Here is a 17,979-nt window from a genome sequence, read left to right as displayed (position 1 = left end):
ACTGAAATCTTAGTAAGATTAAATATCTTAAATTAAGGAGATTTTTCTTGTTTTCTTTCTGACAAGATAATTTTTCTCACCAAGAGGGATTTATGTAAGAATATTTTTCTTATTTTAAGTGTTTTTGTACTTAATTATCTCAGTAAGATATAAAAGCTTAATGTTAAGAAAATATTACTTATTATGAGTAAATATGTGCTAGAATCTAGAATATCAATATTTACCAATCAAACTTCAAGTCTAGAACTTATTTTATATAAGTAAAAATTTCTTATTTCAAGCACAGAAAGCGAAATCACATACTTAATTAAATGTATTCAGATAATTAAAACAGACTATGTCCAAATGGAATCCTTTGTTATTGTCAATGAAAAATAAAAAAAAACCCATGAACTTATATTCTTGTATAAGTTGGCAGAGTGTACAGGAAATTATAATTTAATATTTAAACGATTGACATTTAACACAACAATTTCAGAAACAATATCAGTTTATATATCAAGATAATTCTTGGCATGTTTCCATCTGCTAAGGACCTTCTTAATTTGATCTTCTTGATGCAAGATGTGGGACCTCTTACTGACATGTCATGAAATTTCTATTGATGTGTGATTTGAAATGGCTGGTATTCCACACAATGAGATTAGAATCAACAATATTGATTAGCTCAATGTCATGATAAATATTTTAACTTTTGGTTTATATTTCAAATTCTTACTTTATAAGTTACTAATATTAGTTTGAACAATATTTTATTCATCATGTTTGTAACCCCTTTTATGACATCATACAATCCACATGGGAAAGCGCCCAAAATGTCAGTGAGATAGTATTAATGTTCGATACAACAGATTTTCTTTCCGATCCAATACCGAGTAAAATTTAAGGTGGTATTGGCAATACAGATCCCATACTTTGTGCAAAAGACAATTAATTTGTTTCTTAATTAAATAAAAAATAAATGTAATCCATATCTTGGCTTCATAAAAAGAACACAATGTACTCTGATGCACTCATTTTAAACTCAGAAGTACATTGAGAACAATCTTGTTTACTATAAGCTATTTTAATTCAGCAGAAATATACAAAACATATGAAAATGGAGTTGCAAACTAAAAAAAAAAAAATTTGTAAAGTAATAACCCTACTAAACACATCCTTGTTTAATTATTAAAACTACTATAAAATGACAGCTGAAATGGCTCCATGTCACTTTTTTAATAATCTGTCAACATGTTCATTTCTGAGTGAGTGAGCGTCAGCAGCACGCTGCGCATGGGCATTACGTCCTTACACATTACATACTCACCAGGCGGAAGAAAAAGTAGTTCCCATTAACAACGTTTAATTTCGGCAAGATCTCAATAATTTAGTTACTTTCTAACTTGCTCTTGTTAATCTACATTATCTCAAATTACTAAAGTGTTGAAAGTATTGATCCTTGGATCTGACAATAGATTTTAAAGAATTAAGTTCTGGTATCGGAAGAATCGATATTTCAGTATCAATCCGCACATCACTAACGGCAACGCTAGAGATCATTTAACTGCCCTGATTAACCGTTAATTCAGTTGTAACAGCCTAACTAAGCTTTTATCTACAGTACTTTTATAAGATTTTCTTTTGGCAAATTCTCTAATCTCGGTTGGACATGAATGAAGATGGAGGACTTTTTTACGTGTATAGACCCTACAGCTGCTGTACTGAGAGGTAAGTTTAAACTCTGTCTTTCTAAGATAAGCTAACTGAAGCTAGTTAGCATGTCGTGATATTCCAATTTTCATCCGCGGTTAAAGAGCCGCTCTTGTGAATATGAGCTTTGAACAGTTATTAACCACAATAGCTGTGGCTTAAAAATATCGACACGAGTCTTGGTAGCTTCCGTTTTTTAACATAGCTAAGGTGGCTTCTCATTCGTAGCTTCTGATTCGGGAAATGTTTAAAGAGCAATTCCGCCTAGTATTTCACTAACTGAGGGTGATGTGCTGTAATTTAAAAACTTAAATGCAATGAGTCTAAAAGCCAAGGTTAGATATTCCACACTGTTACCAGGATATTTTAAACACTATTTTTGATTTGTGAATTTAAGTAGTCCTAGTTTGATTTAATTAAAATAACTTTCTTGCCATCTTGAATGCATGTAATATTGTAATTGAGCACATGAACTAAAATAAGACTTGTTTTATTTTTCAAGTAAACCAAACTGTTGCCATGGTGAAGCCTATGCCAGACACATCTCCAATCACGTATTGCACCATCTACAAGAAACTTTGGGAAATGCAAGTGACGGCATCCTTCACATTCTTGAGGTAAGAAATTTATGATACTGATTCATCATTACACTGATTAGTCCCTAAAACGTGGTTTGTTTTGTGACTGTTTTTCTGTCTGTGCTCCAATTAGCAGATGACCCAACAACTTCAAACAAGACCACTTTTCAGCTCTGTGGTGATCGTGAAACCAACTTTCTACTGGCCATTGGAACCATGCCTGCCCTGATCTTCTGAAAGGAGGACATCACAGCTACTACACCTTTCAGCATCCGTGTCTGTGGCCACTCCTCTCTGTGCTGCTGACAGACGTCTTGAGAACGGCGTCCGTAACTGAGGCAAGACTTCCACATATAAAAGGCTATGGCTTATTGGAAGAAGTTCATTGCGGGGGAAGCTCCTATTGTTGACATCTAATCCCAAGATTTTTTTTTGCTTTGGACAATTTGGTTTGCTTGACTCTTAGTGCAGCAGATGTGTCAGATCGTCATTGTTCTGTCATTTTACAGGATTGTTTCAGAATCAGATGCCCATCCAGACTTTAAATTCTGACCAGTAGTCATGTTTTATTGTGTTTATGTGAAACTTAAACGTAATAAAGATGTTAAAAGTAATTGAACTTATGTCTTCATTTCAGCAAGCCAATAACATCTTTTGTTCCAGTATTCACAGGATAAATTTTTGGATTTTTGTCTTAGCATAAGAACCTTGAGTAAAGCTGTGACAAAATATATATTTTAATCATATGCAACAATAAAAATAAACTAGATTTAGGTATACACTGCAAAAAGTCCCCTTTCAAAAACAAGAAAAAAAAAGGTACAAAAATAGGGTATAATTTTCTTAAAATAAGAATTATCTGCCAACAGAACAAGAAAATTTATCTTGTCAAGATTTTCCAAAACAAGAAAAAATATCTAACCAAGATAAACCTACAAATATCTTAAAATTAGTGTATTTGTACTTAAAACAAGCCAATTTTACTAATACAAATAGAATATATGAGATTTATTTTCTTAATACATAGAACATTTTCCTTAAAATAAGAATTTTATGCTATTTTAAGAAATTCAGTGTCAAGTAACATTTTCTTTACTTGAGAATTTTTCTTAAAATAAGATAATATATCTTACTCGTATAAGTAAAATTGGCTTGTTTTAAGTAAAAATACACTAATTTTAAGATATTGTAGGTTTATCTTGGTAAGATATTTTTTCTTGTTTTAGAAAATCTTGACAAGATAAATTTTCTTGTTCTGTTGGCAGATAATTTTTCTTATTTTAAGAAAATTATACCCTATTTTTGTACTTTTTTTTCTTGTTTTTGAAAGGGGACTTTTTGCAGTGTAGTAGGACGTTTTTTTTTTAACCAATGAGAAACAAGCACACAAGAAGTCGTAGAAAGTAAGGTCAGTGCGACTGCCGGTGCCTATTTACTGCACCCATAAGAAGCTCCCTGCTTATCACCGCCAAGCCCATAGAGCCTAGTCTGCTGTATTTGTAGTGCGTCTGTGTGTGTGTGTGTGTGTGTTTGTGTCAAGCTGGGAGATGTTAAGAGTACATCTGCGTGTGTCTTGGTCATCAACAATGGGATGTAGGGTCTTTTTTGTTTTACGCAAATTATCCTTTGCTTGGTTGTTTTTTCTCAATGACCTATTGTTTGTTGCGCAGTAGAAAAAAAAAAAGAAGTATTACCCTGGGATTTTTCTGCATTGTTTACAGCTCATAACAACCTCCAGCTGCTCATGTTGTTTAAAATCTAACTTTAGCGTTTTCTCTGCAAACATGACCGGGAGTGAACCACAAGATGAGATGAAACCCACATTCCCTCACGCACATTCTACCACTTTACTTCAGTGCACTTTACGCCCCATGATGTTTTGCGGATGTGTGACTATTGCGTTTAGTAACGGTTTAGCTGTCCTTTGACAAATATGAAGAGTTAAAGGGAGCAAGGATGATAACAAGCGGTTACATGACTCGCTTTGTTCCCCAAAAAGCGTTTCTTGAGCCCTCTTACTTCCTCCTACCTTTGATCAGCTGCAGGTTAAGCAAAGCAGTCGGGTTCGTTCCTCCGATCACGACCAAACGATGTAGAAAAACACAAACTGATCCAATGCGGTGCAGAAGTTTTGTTGTTTTTTTGTACTTCTGTGAGCTGTGAGGTTTGGTGAGTAGGAGGGCTAAAGATGCTCAAGCTGAACCAAACTTTTACTTTATTAGATTGTGATTGTCCTGTATGTGTATTCCGGTGAAGGAGGCTGCTTGTCAGAAGGAAAATAGCTTTCAGTTCTTTTTGAGTATTTTTTTTCTTTCAGCCAAGATATTTAAGAGCTTATTGTATTTATTTATCTTTTCTTTCGACCATAATGTGTTTAAAGTGTTGGAAGCGCCGCAGCATGATGTCAAAATCAAACTGTAAGTGCTGGGACTTGTGGATCTGTCTGTCACAACCAGGAACTTTGTTGAAAGTTAATACAAACCTTGTTGTAAGGGCTCAGGAAGCTCCCGTCAGCGCTTCATCCAGACTGGGAACCCAGTGGTTGAAAAGCTGCTGCTGAACACTGTGACGACGAGACACATGGGTGGTTTGAAATGATGACGTGAATGACAACAGTGCCTTTTGTTAAGCTGTAAGAATCAAAACCGCTCCATGCCAAACTTCATTTTATTTACTCAGGTAAACTAACTGAGCTGCTAGAATAACGCATATAATAAATAAAAAAAGTTTTTATTTTGAGCCTTTGACTTTTTAATTCTCTGTTAGACAGTGTGTAGTTTATTTTTTTCTCTTCATTGCTTTAATAGTCCTGACTATTAAAGCAATTGTTCTAGACTGTTGTTCTAATCTGCAAGTCTAAAATCGGCTGTGATTAAGCGCTAAGCTTATTTGGAAGTCTACATTTCCACGAAGTATATATATTTGGAACAGATATTATAAATTCCAGATAGTAATCTCCCCACTATGATGATTAGACCCAACTTTCTCTGAGGAGAAAATTGAAAGAGAGATTGACCAGAATCAGAACATATTGAACTAGAAAAATCTCCAATATTTTTACTCTGTCTAAACTAGTGTACGCAGCTCCATCAGTTGTTCTTCGCCTCTAATGGCACTGTTGCCATCTGCTGTCAGGGAGATGTAACTACAACTCCCAGGCTTTCATACCTATCGTCTTCTCATCCACCCACAGTCTTGTTGCATGGTTTCACCTGTCCACAGCTCTCGTTTCCTACTAAACAGACGTGATTTTGGGGTTCTTCAGGCTCACTGAAGGATCGTCACCAGCACTAACCCAGATTCTGCACTAAAAGCCATTTGGTGTTCTTTTCAAGGCCTCTCTCTTCAACTTTGCACAAAACTGAATGCTTGGATGTATTATTTAGATTGTTTTGTGTGTATCATTTTTCTTGTTTTGTATTTCCATTTTGTCTTTTTCTTTTGTTACTTGCTTGGTAAATGCAGCAGAGTTAGCGTTGTGTGTAAATGGGAGAATACTGTGTCATTTCAACACCTCTGATCGTCAATAACCAAAAATTTAAGAACAAAAAAAAAAAAAGTTAATTAGATGGACTTTTTTTGAAGGGACCAGTAATATAAACCAATCATGGCAATAACCAGTCAGGGATGTTTTTTTTTTCTTTTTTTGACACTATTGAGATTTTAAAAGGGGGAAAACTGTTAAACCAAACATGCCATGCACATTGGGGTAATTTTGTAATGCGTTGTGGGATCTAAAAAGTTCTGATGTGAGATATTTATCCTAACGCCAGTGCTTCAGGCGTCAGGATTCTGTGCTCATATTTACTTGCAAGCAAACACATCATTTACCCCCGATTGCTTTAAATATATAAAAACACAATCGCTAGGCTGTATGATGGTTGCTCATTTTATTCCTTTAAACACTTTTTCTTTCTTTCTTTATTAAAAAGTAATTTGGCCTAAAACACATCGGTAAGAACATACAGGTATTATTACACAGCTTTAATTTAAATTTTTTGTTTTAGTGTGGTGACAGCTTGAAGGGACCTGCACAGTCACACAACATGGTGTACTCTAAGACAACACTGGGTATTTTTTTTTTTTTTTAAAGAAAACCAGTGGAGTGTGTGATCTAATTGTGAGGAAACATGGTCATTGTGTTCTTAAATAAATTATTTTCTCAAATGAAGAAAGATTCTCCTTTCATTTTGTTTCTTCAACACATTGTGTAAAATGAGATCTATCACACTTGGATTGTTTCTGAAAGTCCGAGGAAAATGGCTCATAGGACTGAGAAATAATTAAACCATGTGGTTTTTATAAAGCAGTGGTCATTCACTGAAGAAGAAGGTATTTTCAGATTTATTAATTGAATAGTTGATTTACTGATCAATATAATTAATTGTGGAATGGTATAATTTACCACAGTGCTAATGAGAGCTATGTTTATCTTCTGTAAAAAGTAACACTGTATTAAGTTTCTTCACAAATATTTTTTTCTAAGAGCATAAAAAAAAAAAAGTCCAGGACTTTGATTTTGAATTCCAGGAAACTAAACTCATTCAAATTTCACTTGCGGTCGTTAGGAGAAATGCATGCATTTTTGTATTTAATACAGTTAGTAGAAGTTGTTCCAGTCAAGAAACTCGTGGTAGAAATTAAGCCTGAGGCAACGCATGAGGAAGGAAAGTGGCTCATTAATGTGGGTCAGGCTAGACTAAACATAGTTAATGGCAAAAATAACAAAGAAAAAACTCTTGGTGGAAACTGGGTTTATAGCTACATTCAAATACTAGGTTAACAGATTTAAACAAGTTAACTTTTACAGAACTACTGACATGTCTTACAGCAATTTTTTTTCAGCTCTGCAAAAAAATACAAAAAAACAGAAAGAAGTTTGCTTAAGTGAAAACATGGCTGCTGATAAATGGACATTTTCTGAAGGCACCACAATGATCTAAGGCAAATCCACTCCCTTGTTATTAGGAATAATACTCATAAAGTCCATCTAAATCTCAAAAATCTGAGAGACGACAACTTCTGCACTCAGGATTAATTTTATGCAAGTTTAGCCTTTTGCGTCCGACATTTAAGGCAAACAATATCAAACCAAATTTATCTGATTGTTTCAATCATAATGCCACCATATATCTTTCCTTGCCCCACTCAACAACATACAGTAATACCAGTGCCTTGCAGTATAAACAAAATGTAAGAATTATTCTCTATGATAACTAGGTGTCATTTCCCCTCTATTTATACATTAATCTTATCTGCAGACTGACCTCGGCTTCTTTTATACTCTCATATGCTTCAGTACAAAAAAACGTGGGAATGTTCTTTCAGAGAGCAGTGTCTTCGGAGCCAAAGAGTTGGGTCGCGATGTTTTGATAGTCGGCCACTGGGGCTTTTCCATCGAAATCTGACGGCAGGATGTCTGCATCGAATTCTTTAAAGTAGCCATCCAACTCTTCACCGTGAACAAAGACCTGTGGAGCATCAAGGGAAGTATTAGATAATCCTTAAACAAATTACGTAAACCTGCTGAATAAAGAGCAGATGTGTGTATCTTTGTTCGTACCCTCTCCAGCAGCTTGGCCTTCATGAAGGGTTTAACCACGTTGTAGGTCGTGGTGAAGTACCAGGGCTGGTGAATGACATGGACTGCCTTGAAGCGCGCAGGAAAGGAGTCCTGCAGAGGAACGCACAACGCAGGTGGACAGCTAACACACAGCTCTCAGGTCAAACTCTAAGATGGTTTCAACCCTTTAAAGGCTGACAGTAGCAGTCAAAGAGCAATCTAGACTTTGAGGATGGTTTGGATAAAATGCCCAAATAAAAGTAAACACTGTTATTTACTAATAACTTACATCTAAGACAAATGTCAATGCCTAATCAAAATGTATTTATTCCAGTAAATTTAAATGAAATTGAACTTAAAAATTTAAAAAGTTACTAAATCATGAAAATCCACCAAAAACAACTAACCTGCATATCTAGTTTCTCATTTGATACTCATATTTTCACCACATTTATTTATATGTGAATTGATATTTGAGAATGTTGCTTTATTTTACTCATACAACTCATTTTGTTTCATTCCAAGTGATAATGCTGCAGATACTCATTTTCTCTGGTTCCACATTTGGCGAGACTAAATATCTTCAATGTTGGAATGTTAAAAAAAAAGTCTCTTATGATGCATTGTTGAATTTTACAAGATACAAGTGTTTGTAATTTGCTACCAGATTGTAAACAAATACCTATTTAGCTGCTAAATATGTCATTCTGGTAAATAAATGAGAAATTTGCACTCTGATATGTGATTTCTACCTTTGCAGAGATCTTGAATGAAATGTTCAAGGACTATGGGGGATTATTATTTTTTTCTTGGGAACAAAAGGTTGTTGTCAATCAGCGTGTGGCTGTAAGTATTTAGTATAAACCATCTTTTTTATTATTTCCAATATTTTGGAATTTGAACTCAGACTATTTTTGCTACTTGCTTCTTGTAATACTTAAATTCTCCACTAGAGGGCCTCATTGTTAAAGAGAGACATAAATTAGAAGTATGTGAATAAAAAGAGATACTTTTTTGCTCTAGGGTCATTTCTTCCCCTGTGTTCTGACCTGCAGCATGTCCACCATCTTTTTAAGCTCTGCTGTCTTTATTCCCGAGGCATGCTGCATGGTGAAGCCTTTAAAGTTCTCAATTAGGACAAATCCATTGATCTGAGTCTCCTCGTTTTCAAGCAGCTTCTCCAGGATCACGCAATACGCTCTCAGCACCTGCAACACATTGCAAAAGAATTTGTTTCGTGCTCCTGAGTTCCTGAGGGAGGTTTGTGTGAGAGGGAGGTGTGTCTTTGCAGCCACCTCGTCAAAGGTGATCTCCTCCAGGTCCCAGCTGTCAATGTTGAAGAGCAGAACCACGCGTCCATATTTGTCTCTGCTGGGCAGAACCACTGGGTAGCCAGCCTCGATGGTGCTGCGGACCGCCTCAGGGGTGAGGTTCTCAAACAACTCGGGATAATCCTTCCTGAAGCGCACATAACCTGGAGGAGACACCCAGCACAGAAAGTACGGTCCAAAGGTTTTACCCCTGTTGGATCCTCATGTGTTTTTTTTATTTTTATTTATTAAATAAATGATCTTTTATAAAACTCTGACAGTCTTGAAGCCGATAATTTTTATTATTATTTGGCTTTTGAACTAATATACATCCTTTCTACATTTTTTTTGTGCCATTGACTTTCATTCTGTCTGCATTTTCAAAGGCACACAAATGCAGATGGAGCATGGATTACTTCAAAAGTCATACACAAAGACTTCCAGGGGAAAAAAATGACTAGTTTCAACCCAAAATGGAAAGGAGAACCTGCAATAGTGATAAATCAGCAATTCATAGTGTGCAGCCCCAACACTACTTGCACAATAAAACAGAAAAAAAAAAATGCTTTTTTTTTTTACTTTTGGTGCTGACACAAAAACAATACTATCTCATAACCAAGACTTTTTTGTATTGAGACACAAATTATCAACAGATATCTATTTGTTTAGGTCACTAACCCTACAGAGAAAGCTCACTGGTTATATCTTGCTCTCATCCAAACAAACCCCAATTGTTCACCGATGTGATTTTGTGTTTCTTTTATTTCTACATGTTGTTTTGGGGTTGAAGTCTTAAAACCTATGGTTAAAATAAAAATTCCATTTAAAAAATGTGATCATAGAAAGGACTGCACAACGGTGTGTTTTTAAGTGCATGGATCTGAACCAGAAGGCGCCCTCCTGTCGAATCAAAGTGTCTTCTGCTTTATAATCTTGTCCGATCTCCAACATTTCCCGCTCAGCTCAGGCATGCCGCGGTTCCCAGCATATCACTGAGGGCCAACAAGTAGAATCAACTTGTTGTCCAATTTGGACACAAAGGAGGGCTTTGTCAGGGGAGACTCAGAGGCATGTAAAGGCTCCCAATTAATGAATATGTGACCCAATGTTTCAGAGATGCATAAAACGAGGAAACAAAAGATAGACTTAATTACTGGAGCTTTTGAAAGTTACATGCGGGAGCTGAACTAAAGCGTATACAGCTGAATCCAGTTACTTAGATCCACTGTATATGGAGAGATACAGCCTTTTTTCTTTTCTTACTTATGGAAAAGTTCAGTCTAATTAGCTGGTTTATTACTTTCTTCAAATTCAGAAGTTGGACCCAAGTTTTAGAGAGCACTGACACCTGGAATGCACTCGAATATATTTCACTGCTGCTGCACAGCTGATGGAAAATCCAAGGGTTTATTCTGTTCTTTGCAGCACTAGGGGGCACTGCTGAGTCTGAGGAGTGAATCAACCGGAAGTTCCAACCAGCGTATCTTTACGCAAATGGTGTTCAGCCGAATCAAAGAGCAGGAAATGTAACAACGGTCTGTTTGAGCGGCATAAAGTATCTAAAGTCAGATAAAGAACAAAACATTTGTCTGTCTTTCCACTATGGATTTACAGTTCAATAAATTGAATTAAAATAATTTTTATATATTTTACAACTCGATTGAAATTTGACCCTAGTTTTTGTCAACACTGTCAGACATAAAAAGAATGTAAAAAAAAAAAAAAAAATCAGGCATTATTGGGGGGCACCAGAACTTCTGAGGACCCCATGACCCCTTCCTTTGCTAAGAGGGCTAGTTAGCCTCACAGTTCCTCATATTTTAAAAATCTGAACTAACCCTTTGACTTTTTGGCTATTTTTTTTAGATGCCGTTTCACATAAATGATCGTTTATCATAACATCATCTAATTTGTGAAGTGCACTATAGTCCCAAAACTCCGACACAACATTACACTTCCTGTTCTGTGTTTCGCAGTCAGGATGCTAGCCTGAGACCAGCAAAAAACAACACAGTTCAATTTTTTATTTATTTTTTAATTTTGCCCCTGAGCCATTCCTTTAACCCTTGTGCGTGCGAGGACTGAGGCAAACATAGAGGACTATGTCATATGATACAAGTTTTATGTGTGTGGGGTCGGTTGGACCCCATTTCTACATAAAAGGGTTAAAAAGACTAAACTGAATTTAGTCGTTTTAAAGAAACGGCTTCCTTCTTTCAGCCCATGTCCACACAGAGCTGATTTCTATGTGTTAAGATGGCTTCAGCCACCATCTTCACACTGGATTAGATATTAGATTAAATATATCTGAAATTCAAACGAATAAACATGATTTTTTAAGGTCCACGATGTTTTCCTTTAATGATTTTCATTTTATTTTATTTTTGACAAAAGGAAGATGCGCGTACAGTTTTGGCTTAATTTAACTTCGATGCTGTGAAATACAGTCAGAAGTTTCCAAAAATCATTTATCTTTAAAGATATAATAATATAAGAGTGCACAAACTTCTGACTTTGAAGAAAGCCTTGAAAATGTCTCTCTTTATTTTATATTTTATAAGTTCAGTTTGATTTAATGTGAGACAGTGAAGAAACAAAGCCATCAAAGCCATAGCTATTGTTTTCAACCACTGCAGCGAATGACCCAGCAGATTGTTGCCGTCTCTGTCTCTCACCCTTCATGAGCTCATGTGTTCTGGTGACGTCAAACTTTCGTGCTCGGAGGAAGCGAACCAGCAGCGAGTCCGGTTTGTCCCCGAAGCGGTCCAGCACCAGTTTGGCCAGGTCGTCTCCCTCTGACGCTCTCTCCTTCATCATGACCCGCAGATCTTTCAGGGATGTCCCTCGTCTTTCGTTCGTCTCATGCAGCTCATCCTTTGCCTAAAACAAAAAAAAAAACAAAAAACAACACCCAAAATGTAATTTTTAAATACAGAAATCAGCAGCCTCACTTCAGGTGTTTTACCTTTTGGACAGTGTGGCCAGGAAGTTTGTGGCACGGTCCAAACACTGACCCGTGGTCCTTCACTGTCAGGTGCTCCAGCTTTGACCTCATGGCCTGCTCCTCCTCGGACACCATACGGAAAGTACCAGTCTGCACGAACAAGAGTCTGCTGCTTTAGATTAACGTCTTCGGATTAAATCCAACAGCAACTACTCAAACTAGAACACCCTGAGTTGAAGAATATCTGTGGGCTCCATTTCACACAACAGACGCTCCTAAAGAAATGCTTTTCAAGTGTTGAACAGAGGCTGGTGATCGGTAAAGACAAGCAGTGGCACTGAGGTGTGAAAGGTATTTAAACTTACTGCAGCCATGGTCGCAGCGTCTCACAGCGGCAACACTGTCACTGCAAAAAAAAAAGAAGAATCGGCAGAGACAGAGTCGGGAGCTTTTCTTTAAAAAACATAAAAGAATTGGTCACAGAGAAATCAATCTCCACACTGATCCATCCCAGAACCAAAGACTAAAATCTACGACAACACAAACAGATGAAGCAAAATGTTTTCTTAGATATTGTTTTTAACTCAACAACAGACTTTAGAATGACTTGGCAGCACAAAGCATTTCTTTCACGGATATTCATTCAGAAATTTTAGTCTTGGCTCTAATTTAGTTTGAACAAAGATCCATAATTTATTATGTTTTTCCCTATTATGTTTTTCATGCATTCATTGGCGAATGAATGGATGTTTTAATTTTTTTTAAAGAGGAGTAAACAATTATAAAATACAACTGCGACTATGATGGCACCTGTGTTGTTTCAGGCTTATAAAAGATAACTAAAGTAATCTTAAAAACACATGTATGTTGAGAAGTTGCTATGAATGTTGATTTTAGGCGATTCTGTACAGTTGAAACCAGGATCTTTACAATGCTCTGCAGGGTCTCTCCTTTTACACGTATTTCCATAGTTTTTAAATATTGCAACCTCCAGCGTCAAACAAATATGAATTGCAAATAATTTACATACTTATTTCCTAGGAGAAGTCCTGCCTGCCTTTTTCAAACATTAAATTTGTGTAGAAGTATTCTTTTTTTTACATTTTTTTATCAATAAATAACGCTAAACAGCTCTGTTTCAACATTTGTCTGTATCTGCTGATCTGTTTTAGTCTGTTGTTTTACAAAAAAAAAAACAGATCTGAGCAGCCTTACCTTGTGCAGACAGGATGGGAGTCCCACAGAGAGTGGCAGAGGACAGGAGCATGGAGAGGACGGCCAGAGGGGTGGGAGTTCCTGGAAACGCCACTCAGAGACGGATTAATCTGGACAGATTACAGCTAATCAATATGATGCAGCCCATGAAGGAGAAGATGCTGGGTTATGATTTGAATTTCTATCACTAGTGTCTACAAAGATGGTACAATCTGATGACAAGAATCTCATTTCCATACAAGCCAGACAGCTCCTATACATAGTCATGGACATACATTGGAATTAAGTTTAAGCGTCAAATGATCATAATTAACAGAAATAATTAAGCAATGTGCGTCATTTACTTAAATTAATAAACTTTTCAGCAATATTCAGATTTATTGAATGTGTCTACACAACTGAGCACATTGGTTTAGTTCAACAGTGTTTTTTTTCCCAACTATGATTTATACATTGACTGTAACACTTTCTCCTAATTGTCATATAAAATGTGTTTTTTTCTCTCCACCGTGTAAGTCTGGAAGCCAGCCAGGACATGTGATGTGAAGCCCTGGTTCTGTTTCAACTCTTCTGGGCCCGACGACCCACTATACAGAAATCATGCTTTTAATTTCCCATAAAGCATTTCTGTGCACATTCCTTGCAGTCCTTTTCAGATGGGTGGGAGAGAACGGGGGCAGCTCTTGTTTTCTGTCCCAGATTATGGATTACTTTCCCATGATCGCACAGCATCAGACTCCCTGGTCTCTGAAGTATCAGCCGCTTTGCCGCGGCAACAAAGATTTAAAAAAAATGATTCACTTTGGGAGTTTTAGTTTGTTGTAGATTTTTTTTGTTTTCAGCTGAAAATAACTTTCACTGACTATTGTAATATTCATGCTACCAGAAATTCAATTTCTGAGTCAAATTTGAATGACTGTGGGAAATATTTTCATGGAGTTTGGTCAAACCTTTATTTATATTACAGTAAGTTTGAATGATATCCTTGTCTTTTATCTAAACCCATCAAACCAGAAAATAAAAGTATTAGGGTATCTAAGTACAGTCCATAGCTTCTATATTTGTCTTGCTACTTTTGTTTTGCCCACTAGGTGTCCTCGCACCTCATCCCCTGACTCAGTCTTTCAGCTTACTGTTGGTTGTTTTTATAGTCTTTTTATAGTCAGAAATACATCATAGACAAATACAATTGATCAGAGTTTGCACATTGTAACTTATTTTTGCATTTTCCCCTTCAGGAAAAAAAAGCTGCTCCTCACAAACAAAAACAAAAAAACTATTTGTGCATGAATTTTAAAGTCAAGAGAAAAACAAAAACATGTTACCTTTGCCTTTCGGGGTTTTCGCAGTGCAACATGTTCTGCTCCATTGAACAGGCAAATGACTGAAATTAATCAGGACCTGCTAAAATCAATGTATTTTAAAAAGATTGGAAAACGATAATCTGCTTTTAGCCTAATTAAAGTTAGAACAGAGTTAAACCTGAAGTGAAATTGCATCTCTTCATTAGTAAAGACGCATTCTGTTGAGATTTAGCTCCCAGTTTTCATCTCAGTAAAGACAGATGAAGAAATGTGTTACATTAAAATGAGTTTCATCAGTCTCCTTTGATGTTTTTTTTTTGCCTCTTCTCATAACATAATGTGCAGTAACACAATAAAGATTGCCACACAGTGATTCTTGAGAAAAGGGATAAAATGGGTTTAAACCTCCTGCCCGAAAAAAAAAAAATTATTCCTCAAGCTTATGTATTTAAATATGACAAATAATGTTTTGGAAATGTAAAGATGCTAAGGTGCAGGCTCCCAGTTGCAACATTGTTTTAAAAATTACATTTTTAATGGACCTGACCCAGAACGTTGTCATCACCATCTGACAAAAATAAATATTAAATTATTTTTTTAAATACCCTATTAGTGATATTTTTACTCAGTTTTACAGACAAATGCTTCTCAAGAAACAAAAGAAATATTATTTAAAACAAAAAACAACATAAAGTCCATCTGACGGAGTTGAAGCAGAACTGAAGGTGGTGACAAAATGAAAAACTTTATACATGTCAAGTAATGCCATTTATGTAAAATACATTAAAATGAATTAACTGCACATTTAAGTGAGATTTATCAACACTATCACTGAAAGAGTCACAAAAACTCTGACGGAGTTGACGAAATGCCAAACTACCTCAATTTATATGATGTTATTCTGAAGGAGACCATATTGTAGTTCATCAGGTCCATGAAATCTTTTCAGAATACCAAAATTAAGCTTTTATTTCACAAAATTTTGTAAATTGTCAGTTATGGTGTTGACACATCATGGTTGTGACAAACAACTTAGGAATATTACAGAAGAAAAAAACTAAAGAATAACATAAGCTAACCAGAGCTAACTAGCCCTCTTAGCAAAGGAAGAGAAAGGAAGAGGTCATGGGGTCCTCAGAAGTTCTGGTGCCCCCCAATAATGCCAGATTTTTTTTTTTACATTCTTTTTATGTCTGACAGTGTTGACAAAAAACTAGGGTCAAATTTCAATCGAGTTGTAAAATATATAAAAATTATTTTAATTCAATTTATTGATATTTTTATAATTATTTATTTGAATACTTATTTGTCATAATATATTATCTTAGTATTCCTTTGTTTGTTTTAAACTATTATAATGTATTGAGTTCTGCTCCAGGACAAGGGATTTTAAAGACACCAGCCACAAAGTTTAAAATAAAAAAAATATTCAGCAAACACCAGGAAAATATACATTGTTGAGCTCACATGACCCAGGTTAGTTTAGTCAGATATTTGAAAAGATATATATTTTGTGTATATTTTTTCAAATTTTGTGCTTTATCCTTAGGACCTGTTTTGTCCCTCTTGTCAAGAATCACTGCACAGCAGCATGTGGCACAACATGTCAACACTAACAGGAAGCAACGTGTTTCAGTTCTGAGAGCAATATGTGAGAATACAATCAAGTCCTGTCACTGAGACGAGGTTAATGAGCGGGACAAACAAACGAAGCGCCTATCCCCCCACCACAGCTGAGCGCTCCATCGTCCAGCTCTACACACTGAGGACTCTGTCTTGTCAAACTGGCACATTTACTGTGCTTTTGTCCCCCTAGAAGTATTCCTCATTAGTGGATGTTTATGGATGACCTCCTATTACCTCACAGCAGCAAGCAGGGGTTAACAAGGTCTCCAAATGCTACATCAGACACTTTTTCCCCGTCTGGGATACAGCTCTGGTCCTGGAATGACGAATCTTCTGGATGTTATCCAGTACATCATCTGAAGACTCACACACAGGCCTGTGTGGATGCAGTAAACCCATGTTCATTTTTGATCAAACTGTTAAAGATGAAAAGGGAGGTAAATTAAATCTTCAAAACTCACTGAGCAAAAAGTGGCATCTACCTTGAGAAGCACTTTGTGCTCTTTGAAGCATGTAATTTTGGAAATGTGCTATATATATGTATATATTGTGTAGCACATGACTGACATTTCTGTCTTACTGTCCCAAACATAAACATGCAAAACAACTCTACATAACACCAATGGGTCTTTAACTGGAACTGTATTTCTCTGTCATGCAACCGTTTTGGAGTGCATGGCATTATGAACCCTTAAAAAAAAAAAACTAGATGTTCAGTGTTTTCCAGCAGGTCCAGAACATGTGTTTCAATTAACACAGAAATGGTTCACCAGACACAAAACTAACCATTTTCTCATCTTTCATCTTAGTTCCTCCTCTGGAAAACTCGAGGGGGAAGCTGAAGCAAACGTAAAGGGAAACCTCAGGATTCTGGGCTGTCTGTAGAGATACAGATATAAGGAGAAAAGGGATGGTCACAGATCTAGGTCTCTGTATGCTCACAGCTTGTGAAATGTGAGGATAACGTGCAGTTCTATTGGTAAAGTAAAGGGGGTGGTGTCAGCCCTTGTACAAAGTGTTTCAGGAAGGGGTGCTGTTGTACAAATGAATTATTTCCTAAAATAGGATTCTTTCCCTCACTGAATGCTGAATAAATTAAAGTAGATTTTTTTTTTGTTACTTGATAGAGTTTACGCTCTATCAAGGTTTTTATCTTTAAAGAGCTTTTGTGTTGATAAATCAATAAAAAATGAGTTCCTATTTGGTCCCATTTGTGGTTGAAAGAATAACAAAAAATGTTTCCAGTAAGTCCAAGTAGATCAGATTTTTTTTCTTTTCACTGTATGTGCTGTTTATATCGTTGAATGTTTACAAACTGCTTTAAAAACATAAAAGGTCAATAAACTTATTAGAAGCTGAATGTGCAAACCAGTCATAATAATTGACATAATTCAGTCAGGTATATATGATGCGTTTTTCTTGAGAGGAAAGAAATTCAGTCAGAGAAGCAACAGCCCCACCTGGTGGCTGCAGTAATCATTTAGTTGACCAAACTGATCCATTCAAACCTTAAAATAAAAATCTGCAGGTAAATCAAACTGTACTTTCATCAAAGACTTCCAAACCAAGTCAAAACGATATTAATATTAGTGAAATATAACAACTAAAGTATGAAAAAAATACACTTCATACCACTTTTAGTGTCATAATCTCTTTACTTTGATCAGGGTTATAAATCCATAAAAAGATGAATAACGATAAGGCACAATCTCAGTTAAACAGGCAGTCATACACAGTCTTTGTTTTT

The 17,979-nt window shown here is 36.0% G+C and overlaps 1 protein-coding gene and 1 long non-coding RNA gene across 2 annotated transcripts; one reads left to right on the top strand and one right to left on the bottom strand.

The window, feature by feature from the left end:
- Nucleotides 1-3: 3 nt before the first annotated feature.
- Nucleotides 4-2,884, top strand: LOC145551077 (uncharacterized). The gene is made up of 3 exons (XR_014086862.1): nucleotides 4-1,710; nucleotides 2,195-2,309; nucleotides 2,404-2,884. It is a non-coding gene; the product is annotated as an uncharacterized LOC145551077 (long non-coding RNA).
- Nucleotides 2,885-7,496: 4,612 nt separating this feature from the next.
- On the bottom strand, nucleotides 7,497-13,372 carry rlbp1a (retinaldehyde binding protein 1a). Its single transcript, XM_008404621.3, has 8 exons — nucleotides 13,303-13,372; nucleotides 12,453-12,493; nucleotides 12,109-12,237; nucleotides 11,819-12,023; nucleotides 9,129-9,307; nucleotides 8,883-9,041; nucleotides 7,834-7,944; nucleotides 7,497-7,741 (listed from the first exon to the last, which is right to left on the bottom strand). The coding sequence occupies exons 2-8, from the start codon at nucleotides 12,459-12,461 to the stop codon at nucleotides 7,595-7,597; spliced, it is 939 nt and encodes a 312-aa protein (XP_008402843.2). The 5' UTR covers nucleotides 12,462-12,493; nucleotides 13,303-13,372; the 3' UTR covers nucleotides 7,497-7,594.
- Nucleotides 13,373-17,979: the final 4,607 nt, after the last annotated feature.

Source organism: Poecilia reticulata, chromosome 3, assembly GCF_904066995.2.
Source record: "Poecilia reticulata chromosome 3, P_reticulata-male-v2, whole genome shotgun sequence".
In the NCBI taxonomy this organism is placed as follows: domain Eukaryota; kingdom Metazoa; phylum Chordata; class Actinopteri; order Cyprinodontiformes; family Poeciliidae; genus Poecilia; species Poecilia reticulata.
This window is presented reverse-complemented; position numbering and strand designations above follow the sequence as displayed.

Coding starts and splice junctions, on each gene's coding strand:
- rlbp1a (XM_008404621.3), bottom strand. Junction 9,308..11,818: donor AACACATGAGCTCATGAAGG/GTGAGAGACAGA, acceptor TGTCTCCTCCAG/GTTATGTGCGCTTCAGGAAG. Junction 7,742..7,833: donor AGGCCAAGCTGCTGGAGAGG/GTACGAACAAAG, acceptor GATGCTCCACAG/GTCTTTGTTCACGGTGAAGA.